The sequence below is a fragment of the Falco naumanni genome, chromosome 3 (assembly GCF_017639655.2).
Source record: "Falco naumanni isolate bFalNau1 chromosome 3, bFalNau1.pat, whole genome shotgun sequence".
NCBI lineage: Eukaryota > Metazoa > Chordata > Aves > Falconiformes > Falconidae > Falco > Falco naumanni.
The window spans coordinates 4,493,471-4,514,159 of NC_054056.1; the positions used below are offsets into that span (position 1 = coordinate 4,493,471).

The 20,689-nt window shown below is 50.6% G+C and overlaps 1 protein-coding gene across 1 annotated transcript in view; it reads left to right on the forward strand.

Moving 5' to 3' along the window:
- CSMD2 (CUB and Sushi multiple domains 2) overlaps nt 1-20,689 on the forward strand; it is a 306,341-nt gene that overhangs the window by 264,578 nt on the left and 21,074 nt on the right. The window contains exons 50-57 of the mRNA XM_040588319.1: nt 3,669-3,854; nt 4,399-4,593; nt 5,984-6,157; nt 7,170-7,343; nt 10,016-10,189; nt 11,028-11,216; nt 13,815-13,988; nt 16,216-16,398. Coding sequence (XP_040444253.1) covers nt 3,669-3,854; nt 4,399-4,593; nt 5,984-6,157; nt 7,170-7,343; nt 10,016-10,189; nt 11,028-11,216; nt 13,815-13,988; nt 16,216-16,398 — 1,449 coding nt within the window. The remainder of the gene's footprint in view (nt 1-3,668; nt 3,855-4,398; nt 4,594-5,983; nt 6,158-7,169; nt 7,344-10,015; nt 10,190-11,027; nt 11,217-13,814; nt 13,989-16,215; nt 16,399-20,689) is intronic.

Consider the following 20,689-nt stretch of genomic DNA (forward strand, 5'->3'; position numbering starts at 1 on the left):
GTGTGGGAAGGAGGTTTGCCATGGGAGCTACATGAGAAGCACTAAACCCCCACTCTGTGCCATTCTGGTTCAGCTGAAGGCATTCCATGCCCGGAGCTCCATCGTGGTCCCAATCCACAGCAGTCACCAGCAGAGAAAGAATTCGGGGGGCAGTTCTAAGCATTTCAGAAGGCTCGTGCTCCGATTTCCCTTGTGGAGCTCGGGGGGGTGTCCACTGACCACACATAGAGCAGCTTAGTCAGGATCTTGGAGCTCAGTGTCCCTCTGGAAGAGCCTGGCTCTCCAGCGAGGAGGACAGCTCGCTGGTGGTGTTAGATCCAGAGGCTGAAATAGCCCCTTTTGGAAAGTCCCCCTCCTCTCGCTGCTTCCCCATATCTACATCAGGAATCTTAATACTGCCCCATGGTTATCAGGTGCCTTGAGAGGGATGCGGGAGGTGAGTGAGCGAGAGCGGCAGCGGGTGGGAGCTGTAGGAGAATTCATGGTGGAGCAGCTCCCCCCCCCGGCTCCAGCAGCTGATAGCCAGGGCTGGCTGCGCTTTTCTTGCCTGCTTCAGCTACGTAGGTTTTTGGTTTTTTTTTCCTTTCCCCTTCACATTGCTCTCAAAGCCAACTGGCATCCTTTTGTTTTGGGCCGTACTCCATTTCTCATCCTTTCTGGTGGCCAGGAGCGCGTGGCAGAGGTTGGAGGATTCGATTCGTAACACTACATAAATTGCTCACACAGCCAGCAGTGGCAGGAGGAGGGGAATTGGGGTGCCCATAAACACATGGTCTGGTTAACAAATGACATTTCCCATAGCTCCTTTCTGCCAGTGCATAATCCTCTTCCCCTTCCCAATCCCCTCTGAATAATCTTTACTACGTGCTCACTCCTAGCTGACATTTATGGAAGCAGCAGAGAATATTCTGCAGGGAACAATCTTGTGTTGGCACAATGGGGGAGAACACAAGATGATCTAATACGCCTTTTCTGTCTCTGCTGCCTATTTTTAAGCTGCTTTGTTTTTGGAATCCCAGCTGCAGATTTGCTTTCATAGCCTCTGTCCCTTTTCCTCGCACATCATCTTCCTGCAGGCAGAGTTTGTGTACCTCTGAACCCCCATAAGTGCTTCTCCTCCTTTTTCTCTGGACCACGCTCTCCACGGGTCTCCAAGCCAGATGCTGGTTTGCTTCCCCCTCGAACACCCACTCTTTTGTCACCTCTTAATTCCAGTGGATTGCAGTGCCCACAGAGTCTCAGAAATGCTTTTTGGAGCAGATGGCAAGTTTATTGCCACCTCAAAAATCAAGCTTCTCTGCTTCCTGAAGGGCTCTAAATACAAACTTGCTGATACACATTCTGCTCCAGGATGCTGAATTTGCGGAGAGGGAAGGATCCTGCCACAAGGGCAGGGGTGCAGAGGTTGCAGCCCCAGTTGGCTTTCCCTGTCCAAGTCTTTGTTGTAGCCCAACCATCTGCAGGTGAAGAGGGTTAAGTGGGGTTTTTTATTATTTCTGGTGGCTTAATGACATTTTTAATTAACTGTGTCTGGCCCAGAAGCACTGTGTTATTGCTAAGTTTTGTATCAGGGCAGGATTTACGCAGCGGAGAGACTCCAAATGATCAGTCTGACCGCTTGAGAGGCGGGCAGGGGGCTTGCCGGGAGGAGGAGGAGGCAGTAAGTCATCGTCATCCTCCCCCTGCACAGAGAGGCAAAGGGCAGTGCTCGCTGAGCGGGAGCGCGGTGGCCCTGGTCTCTCTTCACTCGGGTGTCCCTCCCTGCAGCTGCTGTGACTCAGTTTCCTGGTGGCAGGTAGAGGTGATGAGTTTTGGCGAAGTATCAGGGTGCAGAAGAGGATTGAAGAGAGGAAGGAGAAGGTTTTGCTGGGGGCAGCGGCCTGGGAAGGGGGGCAGCTTTCTCCCCAGCCTCTTGTGTTGGGTGCAACATCAGAAAGTCATAATGTGAGAACTGCCGGGTGCAAGAGAAAAAGCAGGACTTGCCAGGTCCCCTCTTCTTTTGCCTCAGAACGAAATTGGTATTCAGCGTGGCTGCTTGTCTAGACACCCAGCCTTGTGCGGAGATTCGCCAAGCTTCTTAGCTCGATGAAGTGACATACGTGTGATTATCATTTCAACCAGGGATCTGCCTGATCGTGCTAATATGAGCCTGCTGAATTACTCACACTTATTAGCAACACCAGCTTCTGCAAGGTGCTGTGTAATTGTGCTCCAGGCTGGGGCTCTGGCCGACTCATGTAGCAATAGTGGGATGAAAGCATCTTGGACCTTCAGCGGTAGGAAATCTCTGGTGGTTGTGCTGATGCTGTGTACGGTAAGCTTGGTCTCTCCTTTCCAGTGCCCAGTGGAGTCTGTGTCACCAGCAGGCGAGTTTTCTAAGGTTGCTGATTTTCTAGCCCTCGTTTGTGTGCAGAGGGAATAACAGAATGGGGAGTGTGTGTCGAAGTGTCAGCATGTGGCCCAGGAGACAGAGGCTCAGCCTCCAGTTCATGCATTAGCTGGACGGGAACAGCTCGGGCTGCTCCGGGGAGGAATGGATTTCCTTCAGAGTATTTTTAAAATGCAGACAGCTCTTTGGGTTAGGTGCTGGCCTCCGTATTGGTGCTTGCCAGCAGGCTCTGCTTGTCCTGGTGCCCCACAGGGGCTGGTGGCACCCCGCTGGCTGGTGGCCTCGCCATGGCAGCGCTGCAGGTCCCAGGCTGCTCTTCCCCCTTGGCATCCCACGCCTGTCCGGGCAGGTGGGCTGCCCATCTCCAGCCCCAGCAAGATGGGCTTCCCCTGGATCCAGGACTCGGAGAGGGATGGGAACCTGCGCGGTGGTTCTGGAGGCAGGTCAGGTTTGGGGTTTGGTTCCCCAGCTCTTCCGAAGGCTGATGGAGGAAACCAGATTTGAGTGACAGACTCCCGGTGCCGGTGTTCCCAGCGGTAGGGAAGAGGGTAGCCAGGCTTGTCCCGTCTCGTGAAGCTCTTGCAGCATAAATGAACATGAGTCTGGTCTGTCTGTATTCGGCTGTCACTCATCTTTCTGCCACCTGCCTGTCCCCTTTCTTGCCCTGTTTGGCCGCTCTCCTGGCCGCAGAGCTGAGGATTTCGGCAGGAGCGGTGCAGAGCATCTTCTCCGAAGTGCTGCCATCTTGAGCAGCCATTTGGCATTGTGCCTGTTAACAATTTTTTTTATTTCCCCTGAATTCCCCCCCTTACCTTCTCAGCCGTAATGCTAAATTTAGCCTTCCTTCTGCCACAACATAATTACACAATTTGCTGCCTTATGTAATCCAGAAGTGCTGTTGGAAGAGGGTTTCAGCTTGTTGCTGCTGTCGGATGTAAATACAAAACATTATTGCTATCTAATCCTTCATCTCTGTGTGAAAACTTTAGAATGCTGTGTTGATGCATTTTGTGTTACAGATATTATAGAAAGTAGGAGCGAGAGCCTCTTCCAGTAGAAACTGGTATTCAGCGTTCGCTTTGCTGTTACCACACCGATGGATGGTCTGATCCTCGGTGAAAGTGGGAATTTGCTGCAGCTTCTGGGATTCACCAGGGGGCTGGAGCTTCTGTAAATGGGAGAGCTGCGATCTGGGCATTCAGCTCATCACGAATCGATGACAAAATTGGAAGCTGACTGATTTCGCGGCTGTGGTGGTGTTTTTTTCCCCCTTTCTCAGCTCTCTCCTGTGGAGTTCCCAGAGCCCCGAGGAACGGCGTTGTCTTTGGGAAGGAGTACACAGTGGGAACGAAAGCCATGTACCAGTGCAACCAGGGCTTCCAGCTGCAGCCCGGCGAGGAGCCCAGCACCGAGTGCCTGCAGGCAGGGCAGTGGAGCAACGGCAACCAGCCCCCGCAGTGCGTGGGTGAGTGTTTGCAGCAAGTCCTATGGGGAATTCGGGAAGTCCCTTCAATAATGCCTTCCAGCTCTACCCTGGGCAGCTTTGCCTCACGGGTGCACTCTTTAGGACACCAGGTTTATAAGCCTGCATAACTTGGGTCTGATGTCCCGTCCCCTCTCGTGGTGTCTTGCTTTCCCACCCAAAATTTCTTGGATGCTTTGTATAAGAAGGAACAACCCATCCTATGGAGGATATCCTTTGAACTGATTCCCCCTTCATCAGGCATGGCTCTGACACCATCAGCCTTGATTGGATGTTTTGTGGGACACACACACACAAAAAAATAATAAAAAAAAAAAATAAAAAGGAAAAGCAGTGTTCCTGGAAGGCTTACTAAAATAAACAAGCTTTATGTTTGCTTTAGGAAAACACCCATAAACCAGAGATGCTAATACTACTGGCCCCCTCATTGAAAAGCCAACACGCTTGCTGAAATGCCCTGGAGTTAAACACTTATTAATGTCTTTATCGCATTTCTTTTCCCTGACTCGCCACCTCTGTTTTTCAGCTGTCACCTGTCCCGATATCAACAGCATTGCAGTTGAGCACGGGCGGTGGCGGCTGACCTACGAGATCCAGTACCACTACAACGCCCAGCTCATGCTCATCTGTGACCCCGGCTACTACTACACGGGCCAGCGGGTCATCAGGTGCCAAGCCAACGGCAAGTGGAGCATAGGCGAGCCGATGCCGACCTGTAAAAGTAAGAGCAGCGAAGCTCCGGAGCCGCGCCAGGGCCAGCCACCCTTGCAGGGAATGGGGGTGCTGTTTGCCGGCCGATGGGCGTGCAAGCTCTGCTGTGGGCGTGCAAACGTGCCACAGTCCTGGCTGCTCTCGGCAGCATCCGAGAGCACGGCTGTGGGACCGCTGTGGTGGAAGGGAGTTTGGATGCAGGGAGAGGTCATCTGCTGATCTTGGGGTTTGGTTTATTCTAAACAGTTCTGTGAGAGCTCAAGCCCGTTAGCTCGTCTGTTGCTGGGGGGGTCCCAGCAGCTTCACTGTCACTGGTGCCAGGTGCTCTGAAGTTTGCTTTTAAGAAAGATGATGATAAATTCTGATTTGAAACCTCACCTCTTCCCATTGTATGCAAATGCCAAGTTTACGAGGGTAACAGTGTCACCTGTAAATCAAAAACACTCTCGGCAAACAAGCAGCTCGCTCAGTTCTGACACGACTGCTCTGCTTTGGATCTTTTCTTTTGTCAAAGGTGGTTTTTTTCACTGTAAGTGCAGATAGAGACGGAAAAAAATCTTCTTCAGAATGGCAGCTCTCCCTTCCCTCCTGTGTCCCTTTGTTTCTAGAGATGGAACTGCCAGCTTCGGTGACAGATGTAGTCTTACCCCTGCTAGCTCTTCAGCCAGATCCAGGAGCATGAGCCTGACCTCGTTTTATTTCTTCAGCGTTATTGCCACCTAAATTCAAATGACAGGATCTTGGCAATGCACTAAGGTCAGGAGCACCCAGCGTGAGTCTCTAGATTTCTTGCTGAGTGCGAAAGCTCCAGAGGGTTTGCAGATCTTTAAGTTAGATAAAATAAAGAGCTGAATTTTGCATTTGCACGGGCTCCTGGCCAGGCTCCGGCTGCACCCCACCAACCAGCCTTTCATCGGGGTGTCCTCTGTGGGTCTGATCTTTAGACATCAGCTCTGTCCTGGAAGTCCTGGTGTGAGGGAAAGCTGGGTGTCACTTTTTAATTGGAGATCTTGTGCCGTTTTGTGGCTTTTCTGGAAATCAGGCTTCCAGGCTGTATCTAGCAATGGGTTAATAATAGAAATAATAAGAGAAATACTAGAAATATTCCTATGTGAAGTGAAAAACTTCCTATGTGAAAAACTTCTACAGTTTCTTCCTAGCCAGTCTTACCTTTAGTACTTCCCTCACGTCCTGAAGCATAAATATTAATAGCACTTATTTTTGTCACCTCGTGTAACGCGACTCTGAATTGTTGTTAGCCGTGTAACTATTTAATAATCTTTCCTACTCATTTCTGACTTCATTAATAACTCGTGGTGGTAAGCATCGTGGAGAGCGTTTCTATACCAGACATCGCTCCCCGCCTGTTGTCGCTCACTGTGCTTTGGGATCTCTTCTAGTCATCTCGTGCGGAGAGCTGCCGACCCCGCCGAACGGGAACAAGATCGGCACGTTGACCAGCTACGGGGCCACAGCCATCTTCTCCTGCAACACTGGCTACACCCTGGTCGGGTCCCGCGTGCGGGAGTGCATGGCCAACGGGCTCTGGAGCGGAGCAGAAGTGCGATGTCTGGGTAGGTGTGGAGCATCCCCTCGGGTGTTTGTTGGGAAAGCTTCTCGGTTGCCTTTCAGGAAGGAGTAGGAACTTTAGATGTTGATTCAAGAGAGGGCCCGAGCAGGGATTCGGTGCTACTGGTGTTACAGATCTGCTAATAAGTTAGAATTGACTTTATTTGATTTTATAAAATAATTTGGAATAAGAAATATATTTTAATGAAACTTGTAGTTGCACAGCAAAAGCTGCTATGAAATCCTCTGTACAGCCCTGTACCAAGGCTAGAAGAATGGGCCAGAATCATTGTTTAAAACTTAGGTAACAAATTTGGGATTTTACAGATTTCTTTGTATTTGACTAGTCTTCTGTACGTAGAAAGTGTATTGAAATGTCAGAATATAGAATTAACAGGAACTGGGGAGAGTCGACTGGAACAACTTGTAGTTACCTGCCAAGAAACCGTGAACTTTAGCAAAAGGCAATTCTGGCAGGGGGAGATCGCGACCACCGACTCATGTACCACCTACCCAAATGGTACCCCAGACCCATTTCTGGACCTTTCTAACCTTTACTGCGCAGAATCGGATATGGGAGGAGAGTATGTTAATGATTTTCGGGAAACACCATGATTATGCATGAATACTTAATGAATATGCATGAATGAGTTCTATATGAGGTGTCTGAGTTTGAAGCTTGGTGTGCGCTGATCGTGAGAGGACTCACTCACGCACCCGGCTGTCAATAAAGCAGCGTCTGCTTATCTGCATCACATCGGTGTCGATAAGTTCTTCATTCCGAGATTTTGGTAACACTGGTGTGTAAAAAGAAATTAGACTTTGATTCCTTACGGCTCAGTACGTGTGTTTTGAAATTGGAGAGGAGAGCTTTAAAAACAATACGTTGGTTTTTACTGCTGCTCTGGTGCTGTTTATGACTGCTGGGTGTGGAACCGAGATCCACCCAGAGCATCGGGGTGGCGCGCGATGCCTTCCCCCTGAGCTCTCGGTGACCCCCCTGTCTCCCTCCTGCAGCGGGGCACTGCGGGGTGCCCAGCCCCATTGTCAACGGGCAGATCAACGGGGAGAACTACAACTACCGTGGCAGCGTGGTTTATCAGTGCAGCCCCGGCTTCCGCCTCATCGGCATGTCGGTGCGGATCTGCCAGCAGGATCACCGCTGGTCTGGGAAGACGCCTGTCTGTGTGCGTAAGTATGTTGTCAGATTTCTTTAGCCCTGGTGACGCTCAGAGGATGAGAGCACGTGTAAAGCCGTTGTGCAGAGTTTACACGCCCGGGCTGGGTACAGCTGCTTTGCACACGCACGTGGCGAGCGTGCTGCACAAGCATCCCGGGGTTCGCGCAGGAGAGCTGCGGCGTGGCAGGAGTGGCGAAACTTTGCTGCTTCGGCAATTCCACTTTGGTGCTTTTCATACGCGGAATTTCTTAACGGGGGAGCCCAGTTAAGGTGTGATTTCTGGGGGGACCAGCCTTTATCAGGGGGCGGGGGGGCTAAAGGCAGATACAGCCCCGCTGGGCACACCACGGTTGTCACCGTCTTTGAGACCTGTGCCGGAGGAAAGTTAGTCTCTCTCCTCCTCTGATCCACATTCACAAGTCACCTTGTACAACCTGCTCATTTATCCTTCCAGTAAATAAGCTAATTAAGTAAGCCCCTGGAGCTCTAAGGTGTTAATAAGTTTAAGCATCTTCTTATCAATGGACAGTGCAATCCGGGTATTTCATATCGTGATTCTCCAGTTGTTTGCTTTCGATCTCTCCTGCCTGGTTTAGAGCTCTGTGTGCTGAGGCACAATAGTAACGGCAAGATACGAAGTGAGGAATGACCTATCAGCGAATATGCAGATTCCAGCCTAAAAATAAGAAACAGACTGAAGCTGTCAAGGTTAGCAATGACTCCAAGATTTGGAGGATGGCTGTGATTCTGCCTGAGCATCTTCAGAAAAGAATTATTGGAAAGGCTGGGTTTGGGTCCGTAGATCGTTTTGAATTTACTCTTGTGTCTGAGGATGCTCTGTTGGAAAAGTTTTAATTCATTTTTGCCTGCCAAGTATATACTTACTAACCTTGAATCAGAAAATCATATTGATGGAGGTCCTCCAGCTGTCAGGCAGATTTATGGAAATGCAGGATTTTCTAAACATCCATTTTCATGGCTCATCTTGTTTCTTCCAGGAGGGACCAAACCCATTAGAACAAAGCAGGTTGAATGTTGCTCGTCCGTATGTGTCTTCTGACTACTGAACCAGCACAGGGCAGGTTCCTGAGCAATTTGTCTCTGCTTTGTGCCAGCTTCTGACTCTGGTGCCTGAAAGCCCCCCAAGCCTTCGTGCTTGCACCTGTAAGGGTGTCTCATACGCAGAAGTTGGCTTTGAAGTTATTACACTAGGCCTTACAGATAACATAAATCTGATGTCTTTAAAGGAGAGCACTGTTGGGCTCTGAAATTAGGTGCCTTGAGGCTTTATTGCGTCTGAAGCAGCTCAGGACACATTATAATTTCCTATTGTCCTGATACTTTCTCTCTAAACCTGCTGCGGTTGCTTCCTCTCTGTGAACGGGTCTTTTTGATCCGTGCCAACTGTGGGGAGCTTTTTTTTTTTTTTTTTTCTCTCTGGGACGGAATCCATCACTTGTTTCAAAACATGTATAATCATATTCAGAAGCACCTCAGAGAATCTGACATCTGCTTCCTGCAGCACCGAAAGGCTACCTTGCTTCATATTTTTCAGACCTGTACCTGTCACCAGCTTGCATAAGGAATAAATTCCCATCCCTGTGGTATAGTCCAGCCCTGGCAGTCAAATGTTATGGATCTTTTGTGGGAATTTCATCTTCCCCTCTAGCTTCGGGCTTTGGCAGCTGTACTGCTAAACTGCTGGACTTTTGCTGATGGATGATTACCCTCTTTCAGCATGACAATAATCAATATTGCTTTGTCCTCAGCTGTCGGAAGATGTCGCATTCCTTAAGCAGCCAAAGAAACGCTGCGTGGCATATCCTGACATTTCTTTTTGCGCAGTGGAACTGGCTGCTGTGCTCACAGCGAAGGTCTCTGGGCATCGCTCACAGCAGGGGCTGTGTCTGCCCTGTGTCGCCCGCCTCTGCCAAGGTGCCACGGAGTGGTCCAGGCAGAAGGATTTTGAATGTCAGGGCTGTCTGTGCTGACTGCTGCTCCAGCCTTTGCCTCTGCACCTTCCCCCAGCGCTGGTGGAGCAGCTCAGACCCTTTACCCTTTTACCTTGTTGCTACCATAAGCCACAGGAACAAGAGCTACACAGAATTCCTCATTTCAGGGATTTAGAAATAAAGGTGTGTCGTCTTCCCCCCGAATTTCCCCAGCTTAAAGGAGGACAATTTAAGCTTTCTGGACCATATGCTAGAAACCTGATCTTTCTTCTATTTTTCCTCTCTCTTAACTATCCCTCCAGATGTAACTTCATAGGGCAGTGAGCATACATCTGACGTACACCAGGAAGGGAGAGGAAAACATCAGGTTTCATGACTCTGTGTGTGATGCCCAGGGTAATGTAAGGCAATAGATTAATAGCAGTAGCTGGGATTTTTGAAGAGGAGCTCTAGGGATTTACGGTGTAAGTCAGTAGGATGCTGGCACTCAGCTGCTTAGAGAGCGGTTCAGAGAATTTCTTATGCCAGTAACACGAACAAAGGTACTGGCTGTGCTCTCCACTTGATTCAGTATTTCAACAGTGCTGGCTGCAAATCTTTACGTGTTGGTGTGGGTTTCAGGGTTGACGTGGGTGTTTTATGGTCTCCTTCCTTGGGAACTTTTTTTTTCCAGTGGTTCATCCACTTTCTTCCAGGCAAAAAAAAGTAATCGCTCCAATTTCTAATTGTAGCCATCACTTGCGGCCACCCTGGCAACCCTGCCAACGGCTTGACGCAAGGGAGTCAGTTCAATCTGAACGACGTGGCCAAGTTTGTGTGCAACACTGGGTACCGCCTGGAAGGAGCATCCCAGTCCCAGTGCTTGGCCAATGGACAGTGGAGCAGCACCCTGCCCACCTGCCGCGGTGAGTCCTCTACCCCCCTGCTCTATGTGATTTGTCTGCGCCTTCCTCGCTGGTTACTCTGGGTTCCTAAGATCTTGCTTGATGCTGTCAGAAATCCACGTAAAGCAAATCTTGCGGTTCCTCAGGAACATACGAGTGATGTTTGAGCTCCGAGGACCTGGGTAGATCGCATGCAACAAACCCGATTTGTCTCTTGGACTCCACTCAAAGTTTTTAACGGACCCTGCCCAGCCCTACATCCTCCAAGACATTGAAGTGTGTGTTGTCAGTGGGGAGGACACAAGAAAATACCAGGCCAGACCCATAGCAGAGGTCAACCTGGTACCCCTAGACCAGCTCATGCAAAACAAACGCCACGGTCTTTGTGCAGAGCCCTTTCTCCTTCGAGGCTGCCCTTCTTCTTCTGGTATTAGCACTCAAGTTCACTTATCAAATTCCCATCCCCTCCCTGCACTCCCTTCCTCTGTACTCCCTTAATCCAGCATCTCTGTGAATACTGTTGCTGTGTTGGTCAAGGAATCGGTTATTCTCACGTATGATGTGAGATAGTTTGGGGCCGGAGAGCAAGGCACTGCTGCTAGTCCTCGCGTGGCAAGGCAAGAGCCTGCAGCATTGTCTCTACTCTCTTTCCTCCTTTTAATAAGGATTTTTTCTATTTCCACCCTATACAGTCTTAAAAAAAAAAAAAAAAAAAAGACTGGGGAAAAAAACCCTTTTAAATTGTGGAAGAAGTGATTTGCAGTTTTTCCCCCTTTTCCTGCTCGTTTTTGGAGAATCCTTTGTTCTTTGTTACACCCTTTGTTTTGTTTTGTTTTGTTTTTTTGTTGTTTGTTTGCAGTTGTAAACTGTACTGACCCTGGGCACCTGGAAAACAGCATCCGTCAAGTGCAGCCAAGTGGTCCTCACAGATTCAGCTTTGGAACAACTGTCTCATATCAGTGCAGCCATGGATATTACTTATTGGGTACACATGTCCTTACCTGTCAGGGGGATGGCACTTGGGACCGTGCCCTCCCACAGTGTCTTTGTAAGTTCTTAATAATACCCATCCACCACAGGCTTTCATCCCATGTAGTTCTCTGTTGCTTAGCTGAATGGTTGTGTAAAACAGTCTGGATCCAAAGCCCTCTGTAATCCATGGGAATCCTTCCATCAGCTTCACTGGCCTCTGGATCCTGCCCGCTGAAGGGGAATTTGTGGTCTGAGAAGAGAAATCCTGGTAGACAGAGGTGGTTTCCCTCTGCAGGGGAAGGTGGCTCCCACTGGGTTTTACTGGTTCTCTGCAGCTCCAGCAAAAGTGTTGCAGGTAGAGAAGGGCAGCAAAACCTGTGCAACACAGATCTTCTTAGGAAGCGGCGTGCAATTAGCCAGGCTGAGGACGAGCATATTTAACACCGCTGGGGCATGGCGGAGTTTCCATACACCCACTCATCCCCGCGGCTTTGAGGGAGGGAAATGACAATGCGATGGGGAAATAAATGCAGGTTTTATTCTGCTGTAGCGCAGGTGCTAAAGAGGATTTGCTTCTTGACCCTTGCTTTCCGTTCCTCCTCCTTTCTTACAGTATCCTGGCCCTTTCTGCCACTGTGGTTTGCAGAGAGAATTGGGGGGTTCTGGGCAATGGTTTGGCTTGAGGTGTCTTTCCAAAGACACAAAAACTCATGGTGGCCTCACACTGCAGGAGTAGTACCTGGTCCAGGAGATCTCCCTGCATTGTATGAAGGGTGTCAGTGGGGGTGTCCCCAGCTTACGCTGGGGGGAGCCAAGGTCCAGAGTGCCTTTCCAGGTGACGTGGGGCTGCCCGGTGACAGGAGCAGACCCCTGGCAGACACAGCTAGAACATCCTTTTGCAGACATAACGAGTGGCATAACGAATGGCGGGGGCAGTCAGAGGTGGAGCTCCTTACATTCAAATCAGCTTAGCTGTTCCAAAGCCATGATTGTTTCTGGTTTTGTTTTGTTTTTTTTTTCTTGTATTATCCTTCGACACCTAGTCATACAAAGCAGGTTTGGGCACATTTTCCTTTCCTTTTGTTAGCAGCATGCCACCTCCTCACACTTGCAGCACCCTGCACAGGCCATGGGGAATTGACAAGTGATAACGGTGGGGTGCGGCAGCCGCAGGGGCTCCGAGGGGGTAGTTACCTTGGAAAACCTGGCAGCCCGATATCTCAGGCTCCCTCAGTCCACAGCTTTCCACCTAAGTAAAAGGGATCTCCTTCCTTAAAATGTTGACCATCCCTTGACTTGGAGGATTTGGGGGCACTCCCAAAACTTTGGACACTGAGGTCAGTTTTACGACTGATCATTTGGATTCATGGGCTTAACAGTTTTAAAAAAAAAAAAAAAGACATTTTTGCATGTCTTTGTTTTCTGCGTGTTGAACTTCAGATGTGCTCAGTGCTGAAACTCATACTCCTGTAAAGTGTTTACAGCTGGGTACCTAAAATTACTAGGCACTTTCTAAAACATAAATTAAGGAGGTTGATGCCAGACAAGCTTGGGTTGCAAATGTTGTCTCATGCCTGTTCCTGCGGAGGGAGTAAAACAGGGCTGATCCCCTTTGAGGCGTGTGACGGCGAGTCCAGTAAATACACGGGAGCAGAGCCTGACACATCAGAAGAAACAGTCTTCATACCGTGTACATAAATCCTTTAAAAACCTCCATCCCACCACAGGTTTTAAGCTTAGCTGAGTCTGCTGGAGTATCTGTTATTAAATTGTTAGTTACAGTGTGAGTTTAAGTATTACCTATCAAACCCATTTCCTTGCAAAGCGTCCTTGATTTTAGTCACAGCTCTGCACCAGTGTATTTCAACACCCACGTGCCCAAACATACGCGTGCTCTCCTTTTTATTGAAACATACATCATGTTTTCTACCTAATGCCACTATTGGTATTTTTAGACTGTAGCAGAGGGAGATAAGATATCCATTACGGATGCTTTCCTTCAGAAACCGAGTGGTGCATGGCGCTGAGCATCCTCATCCAAACCTGTCTAATAACCCCTGGATCTGCCACTGTATTTGTCAACAGCCTCCCTGTCTCCACTCTGATTGCTAAGCTAAAGTAAACCTATTAATTATTGTTAGCAGCGGGTTTTTACTAGCAATGGTCGAGTGAGCAGTGCTCAGAATCTGCTGGGATAATTTGCTCAGGTGTGACATGGCATCGATTGCAGCTCTGTGTCGCAGGACCTGGCGCTGCCGAGGGTGGGTGGGGGTGGGGGTGTGCATGGAAATACTCCTGTGTAAGAAGGGATGAGCCTTCCCAAGGAACCTGCAGAATGCCTGTCAGCATCAAGACTAGGCATTTATGCACAAACCCTTGGCAGCTCTTACAGGATGAGCTCGTGTGCCCCAGGAGGAGACCGATGCAAGGTCTGCTATGCACAGCTGCACCGTGGCGTGAGTCCCTGGGCGTTCGGTGGGCTCTGGGGCAGATGAGTGGGTTTAAGCTGCCAAGTTCCCATGCAGCAACCTCAAACGTGTGCAGTATGGCCTCAAACAGTGCAGTATGGCCTCAAACAGTGCAGTACTTTGCTGTGTCCCTGCTGCACCTGCCTGTGTACGAGCATCACGGGCAGTTCCCTCCTGGTTGAAGCTGTTGCATCTGTGTCTTACAGTGGTCTCCTGCGGCCACCCCGGCTCACCCCCCCAGGCTCAGATCTCAGGGGACAAGTACACCGTCGGCTCCGTGGTGCGGTACAGCTGCCTCGGGAAGCGGACGCTGATCGGCAACTCCACTCGCATGTGCCAGCTGGACGGGCACTGGAGCGGCTCCTTGCCGCACTGCTCAGGTGAGGTGGGCTTCGGGCAGGAGGGGATGGGGCAGTCCAGTCCTCCCAGTTCCATCCTCTGAGAGGGCAACCCGACGTGCTTTGCTGAACCAGAGAAATACACATGCTACAGCGGGGGATTGTGGAAGACTCTGAAAATCACTGCGTCTCAGCTCTCCAGTCTCCTGCAACTTGGATGATAAGCTCTGGCACAGAGTAAACCGCTCTGCTGGCAAGACGAGAAATAAATCACTGCAGCAAATGTTTGTGGTGGGAGGTGGACTACAGCCTGCTGCTTTACAGTTTTCTCCGTGCAGAGGCTGTATAGGATGAACGTGTCTTATGCAAAGTTGGATCCTTGCATCCTATCTGCAGCATCTGACCCTCTTTCTCATGCGTCCCGGTAAAAGAAGTCCGTGAGGCCCCTTTCCAGGGCCTGACATCTGCTGTTACGACACCACCGTGGCACCACAAGGCAAGTGGAAGCTGGTACAGTCAGTTTCCACATCATCAGCATCTCCACTGAGAGCACTTTGGCAACAGAAGTCCATCCCCACTCCCATGCCAGAGTGAGAAGGGTCTTGCACTGAAAACATCCTGATAAGCAAAAAAGTCCCTGACGAGACGAGACTTGGGTCCAAGGTGATGGGGGATGCAGTGAGTTGTGTTTGCCAAGCCTTCCTGAAACCAGGGAGCTGGGACCTCAGCCCATGGCCTCCAGCAGCAGGCAGGATGCTGTGCAAAGCCCTCCCCATGCCAGCCCGTCACTTGGTCCTTGGAGAGCGCAGAGGCAGCCAAAGTAAGAAGTTAGCTGTAGCAAAGCATTTGGGACACGTGTTAATTTTTAATTATGCCACTTAGATTTAGCAGCTCCACTTGACCAAGTTTAACCTCTGCTTTGGAAGGCAAAAAGAAATCAAGTGGAGTCATCCTCCTATTCAGAAGCCATATCTGCAGAGTTCTTGATCTGTAGCTACTTGGAAGGGTTTTCTGCTCTAATTCGTGCCTCTTCCCCATGTGGTTTCCACTGTCTCTCCTGTCATCTGTGTGGGTGGATTTTTCGAAATGTTTAGTGCGACTCCGACTGGTTCCTACGGACATCTGTTGGGTGTGATTTTTCTGAATGGCTCCATGGAGGCAGCTTGAGACCAAGGCTGATGGCCTTGGATGAGCCCTCTCTGTTTGGGGACCAGGCAAATGCCCACTACCTCCGAACCATGATTTTCCACCCAGGGGCTTGGGGGAAAAGCTCCTGTTTAACACCAAACTGGGGCGGTACGCCTACAGAAGCAGCGAAGAGGCAGAACACAGCTTGGCTCATCTCCTGCCAAAGGTTCTCTGCTGCGTGCGGAGGATCCCTGCGGCACCACAAGATGAGACAGAAAGACTTTGATATCAGTTAACACGTGAAAGAAAATGCTGAACCTGGGAGCGTTCTCCTCCTTCTCTTTCCGTGCAAGATGATGAATGCGCTCATTATGGTTTATATTACACGTAAGGCTGCAAAGGCTGTACCTGCAGCAAGGCACAGAAGGCCTGGGAGCTGGGAACTTCATTGCTAGCTGCAGGAGCGAAATCGTCTTTCCTGGCTTGGGGGTGGATGTGTTTACACAGATCATTAGCGGAGAAAGCCAAGAACAGGCAATACACGGTGTGAGCCCGTGTCAGGCAGCGAGGAGGCGGGCATTTCTCCAGCCTGCTCTGGAGAACCCCTGCGAGGCATCTGCTACAGCTGCTCCCTTCCTCCTGTCCCCCTGCCTTACAGCCGGCAGCTCCAAGCCTTCCCAACTTGTACAGGCGGGTGTTTCTCAGCTGGATCCCTCCCCGCCTCCGTGCTCCAAACCCAACAGCTTCTTGTTCTGCAAATACAATCGGGCATGCTGAGGTGGCTCGGAGCATGTCGTAATTTCTGCTTGGAGGGAAACCATCCACATGACTGATGCTGGCAACCGAGCTGCTGTCTGCTGGAGCAGCTGCCGCGGGAAGCGGCTGCAGCTGCCAAGGGCTCCATCTTGAGATGCAGGAGTTATGGCCGTGGTTTGCAACCAGCTTAAAACCAGTGGGCTCCCAGAGTTGGGGGACATCTCGTCTGGCATCTCCCCGCTCTGCTGATAGCCAGAGTTAAACAGAGTCAGCCACACAACGCAGATCGGTGTGCCAGCCCCCCGAACGCGTGCGGTGGCGAGGGAAGAAGGGCCGTATCCTATGCATTGCTTACTCTGCTGATACCGTGCTCTCTTCTCCACAGGAGGCAGTCAGGGGATGTGCGGTGACCCGGGGATCCCATCCCACGGCATTGGGCTGGGAGATGACTTTGATGTCGGCAGCGTGGTCCGGTTCAGCTGCGAGCCCGGTTACATGCTCCGGGGCTCATCCGAGAGGACCTGCCAAGCCAACGGCTCCTGGAGCGGCACGCAGCCGGAATGCGAAGGTACTTTGCCAGCTCCGCATCCTCTCCCACGTCATGCCAAGCCTGCAGTGATGTCTCCAGAAGCAAGGCGGGGAAGGTTGTTGCAACACTGCGGCAGGGACAGCTGCCCAGCCAGCCCTTCCCTCTGCTTTAGTCACCAGGGACAGTCTGGTGCTGCAAGAAATAATACTCATGTTCCCTGTTTCCTCCAAGTACCACATGCACGGCAAGGACCCTCAGGTCCCCCCTTCCCAAACACCTGCAGGTCATGTCTCGTAGGAGGGTTTTTCCTCACTGGAGGATGAGTATCGCCTTTCTGCATGCCCAGCTCTGCTCTGCTGTGCAGGCTGCACCGGTGTGGTGTAAAGGGTTTCGGGTTGTTGAGGTTCATGCCAACATCTGGATTGAGGTATAGAGTAGGAAGAGCCTTTGGGATCTGGTCCTCGCTCCCGGCCATCCCCCAAGAGTGTCGCTCCCAGGCTTGCTGCCCGTGTCTCCTCAGCTGCATCACGTACCCAGCTCGGTGGTCAGAAATGCCCCCTTTGGGCAGAGAGCCTGTGGGTACCGCTGGTGCATTCGGTGCTGCTTTGGTGAGGAAACGCAGCAGAATGAGAAATGTCAATAGCTTCAAACCCCCGTTAAAGCTGGAACTGGCACATGCGAGAGTCATTTACATTAAGTAGAAACACAAAATGCAAATTATAATCCAGTAAGCATATTTTCATATTTGAAAACCCCAAACCCCTGATTTTTCCATTTGAAGGAGTCAAGTAAGACCCTCTAATCCAATCTAATAAACCCCCAGCCGCATTCTTCGAGCTGTGCTGCTCACTGCTGCTGTTTTATAAAAGTGTTTAAAAATCAATTGGGAAATGAACAAAAGCCAAAATGAGGCAGGATACCAACTGCAAGGAGACCTGGGCAAGTGCTGCTCTCCAGCTGGTTTGAAAGCCAAAAGCTCAGAGAGAGTTTGTAAATGAATTGGAAATTTATTCCAAATTGATGGAGCTCTTGATTGAAAAGACACTGAATCATGTTATTAATACACTCAGGTCTTGGGGGTTTTTTTCATTCTCTGGTTGGTGTTTTTTTTTTTCTTGCAGTGGAAAGGCTCTGTTCATTAATCTTAGGATAAATAACCCATCAGGTTCCAGCGGCACCAAAATGTGGATCCGTGGCAGCTTTTTTTTTCGTAGTTTATGAATAATAATAACATTATGCCTGTAATGTAGTCATTTAATGTTAAGTGCTGACTGGCCAATATAGGAAAGTCATTTACAGTGATGAGCAGTGTGCTGTGTCTCCGTCATTTGTATTCACAGCCAGTTGCAAGCGCTACAAGGTGTTCTTCTGACTGCGCTTTGAACGCTATATTCCACTCGCTGGAAACGGTATTTATAGGAGAGGGAGAGAAGAGATTAATTTTGGGATTTAATTCAGGGCAAATGAAGATGAGGGCCAGTGCTTGGAAGGAGCGGGCATCTCGACGTTGCCGTGGAAAAGCTCCGGCGTGGCAGCAGAGCTGCTCGGCACCTCCGCGGCACATTAGCTCTCTGCCTCAGCCACTTGTTCACTGTTCTCAGCCACCAAAATTGAGCAAAATCGAGCCTGACGGGGCTTCGCAGGTCACCAGCACTAGCCTGCCCAGGGAATTCAATGCAAATTGCTCTCCAGACGAGCTGCTAGGTGAGCACGGAGGGTCTCAGCCCATTCAGCAGGAGCAGGGAGCCCGCTGCAGAGGAGCATGTAAGTGCGTGGAGGTCCAGAGGACACCATGCAAATCCTACAGCATAAATAGAAGGAAAGGAGAGAGGAGCTGATATCTCCATTCCAGAGAGAACGAGCAAGCTGCTGTAATAGGTTCAATGACAAAGTGTCTCCTTGACTTTGAAGTCAAGGGGTGGGTATTCGACCAACGATGCTTTGCTGCGCCGGCTCTGATCCGCGGAGGGATGTGCGTGGCCGGCAGGAGCACCGAGCTTCGCAGAGGGTCACCTTGAAACTCATCGGCTCTTAATCCCAATACCTGTCACCCACTAGAACTTTTTCAAAGAAAATCGAAGGAATAGGGAGGCAGGAAGAAGTCACAACTGATTATTTATTTTATTTTTTTTTTACAAAATGCACAAATGGTTTGGATTTAAATGAAGTGCAGGGACTCCTGGGACTTCTGCTTCAGCCTGTGCTATGTAGCTCCGGGTTTTCTGTCCCTGGTAAGAGCAGCTTCCCTGGATTTCCAAAATCGCAGATTTCAGGCCTCATTTAGCTTTAATTTCCAGCAAGTTTTTAAAGTGTAAACGGAATTTTATATTCTTTTTTTCCCTTCTTCTCCTTCCTGATGCCCTGGCTGTGTTGGCAGAGGAGTGTTGCAGGAGGGAGCTCATCAGTCGGACTCTGCCACACGCTCCTTCCTTCCCTTAGAAGTTGAGCAGAATATTTGCTTGTATAATGTTTATTGATTCCCCAAGTGAATTAAAGCCGCATCCAAAATGAGATGGGGGCTCTGGCTGCTCTTTGGCAGTTTCAGTAGACGGAAACATATTTATTTTAAGTGATAACACTGGGAAAAGAAAGTTTTGTCTCATGGCCACTTGACTGCTGAGGACATGGGAGGTGGCAGGGCTGGGATTCGGGTCTAGGCTGCTTTTTTTCTTTCTGTTAGGTGGGTTATGGGTTACTGGTTAAATTGAACGGCATGAAAATTACCAGCCCTGAAGCAAAGGCTTTGGGACTCCAAAGGCTCTCAGCTGTGTCTTGTTCCAGCAGGAGGTTTTGCCTGATGTGTCAGGCGTCATTAGGAGAGCGTTTCAGCCGGGCGGTCAGATGGCAGCAGAGCCCAAAAGAAGTACGGACGGTTAGAAAGATTAGGTCAGAGGAGGGGGAACACGCGAAGGACGCTGTATCCACGCACCACCTCGAGTGTAGTCAGACATGCACCGATAGCAGTCATCAGCCCTCAGCTTTCCCTCGCTTCTGAAGAGCAGGGCTTGCTGCTCCTCACAGAAAAGTGCCTTCTCTTGGCGCTGGCTGCCAGAAAAGCCCTGAAACAAGCCCCTCTCGGAGTGTTCGGGGAGGTATTTGCTGCGTAGGGCTAGGGGAACTGGAATGTATAGTAAGTCTGAGCCCTTGCCCTGCTCTGGAGGATGCTGCTTTGGCTAACGGTGGTACATGTTGGGGCGGGGGGAGCTTGGTGGCCTCATCTGATCATGCTCTGAGCATCAGTGGCTTCATGCACAGCTATGCCAGCTCTGAGCCCAGGGCCTGACCAGAGAAACTCCCTTCTCCCAGCAGCTTCTCGCTGTAAAACACATAGGAAAAAGCAAAGGAAGGCAAGGGGGGAATCTTAATAAGCTTTTCAGAAAAAGGATGCATGGATTGGCATCAAATTAATTATTACTGAGCTCTGGAGCACCTCTGAGCCTTGTGATGTTTTATATAGCAGAGGCCACTTCGCAGCATACAGAAGCTTCCCAGCTGCCCCCACCCCAGGAACAATGGGATCGTGGGCAACGGGCTCTGGCTGTCATCAGGAGTCAAGGCAGACACTGCCGTCCTGCTGTCACCGCTCGCGGGCTGCCCCAGCACACATGCACCGCATGCATCCTCAAAAATCAGAATTGCTTCCTCGCTGGGAGGAGGAGCTGGGGGAGGCTGTCGCAGCGGCAGCAGCACATGCAGCCCATGGTCATCCCCGTCTCAGCCGGCTGCTGGCTCCGAAACCCGCTCGGGTTTGGTAACGGCAGCTGGAAGAGCGGGCAGGGAACACAGGAGCGGGGCAGCGCGCCCTTGGCTGCCTTCCAGCTCCACGTTGGGGCGAGTAGCTGAGTTTTCGGGAAGGCTCAGAAGCACATTTTTAAGTCCTCGGTCCTTGCTGTGCCGTCTCCTGTTATACTTCGCGAGGAGCTTGGAGCCTGCCATGCTGAGCTCACCCCATCCCGCTGCTTGGAGAACCTTGTGCTGCGGGTGGGCTTTGGAGATGTGCAGGTACTCGGTGGGAATGGAGTTGATGGCTCGAAAAGGACTTCATAAAAATCACCGTAGGAACAAAATCTTCTTTGATAAAGCAACAAACCCACAACCCCCAAAGTGGGGAGTTCCGAAACAGCCTGTGCATCCCAGGGATGTTTGGGATGTTGCAGGAGCAGCGGTCGGCTTTGGCCTTGCAGGGTTGCCCCGCAGTGCTCAGCACCCTGGCAGGGTCTGTGCTGGTGGCCGCCGGAGCGGGCTGGGAGTCGGGGCGCTTGGGTCTTTGGCACAAACAGGGAGCCGTGTGCTGGTGGGGGGGTGAAGGGTCTGGATCCTGGGTTCGTCG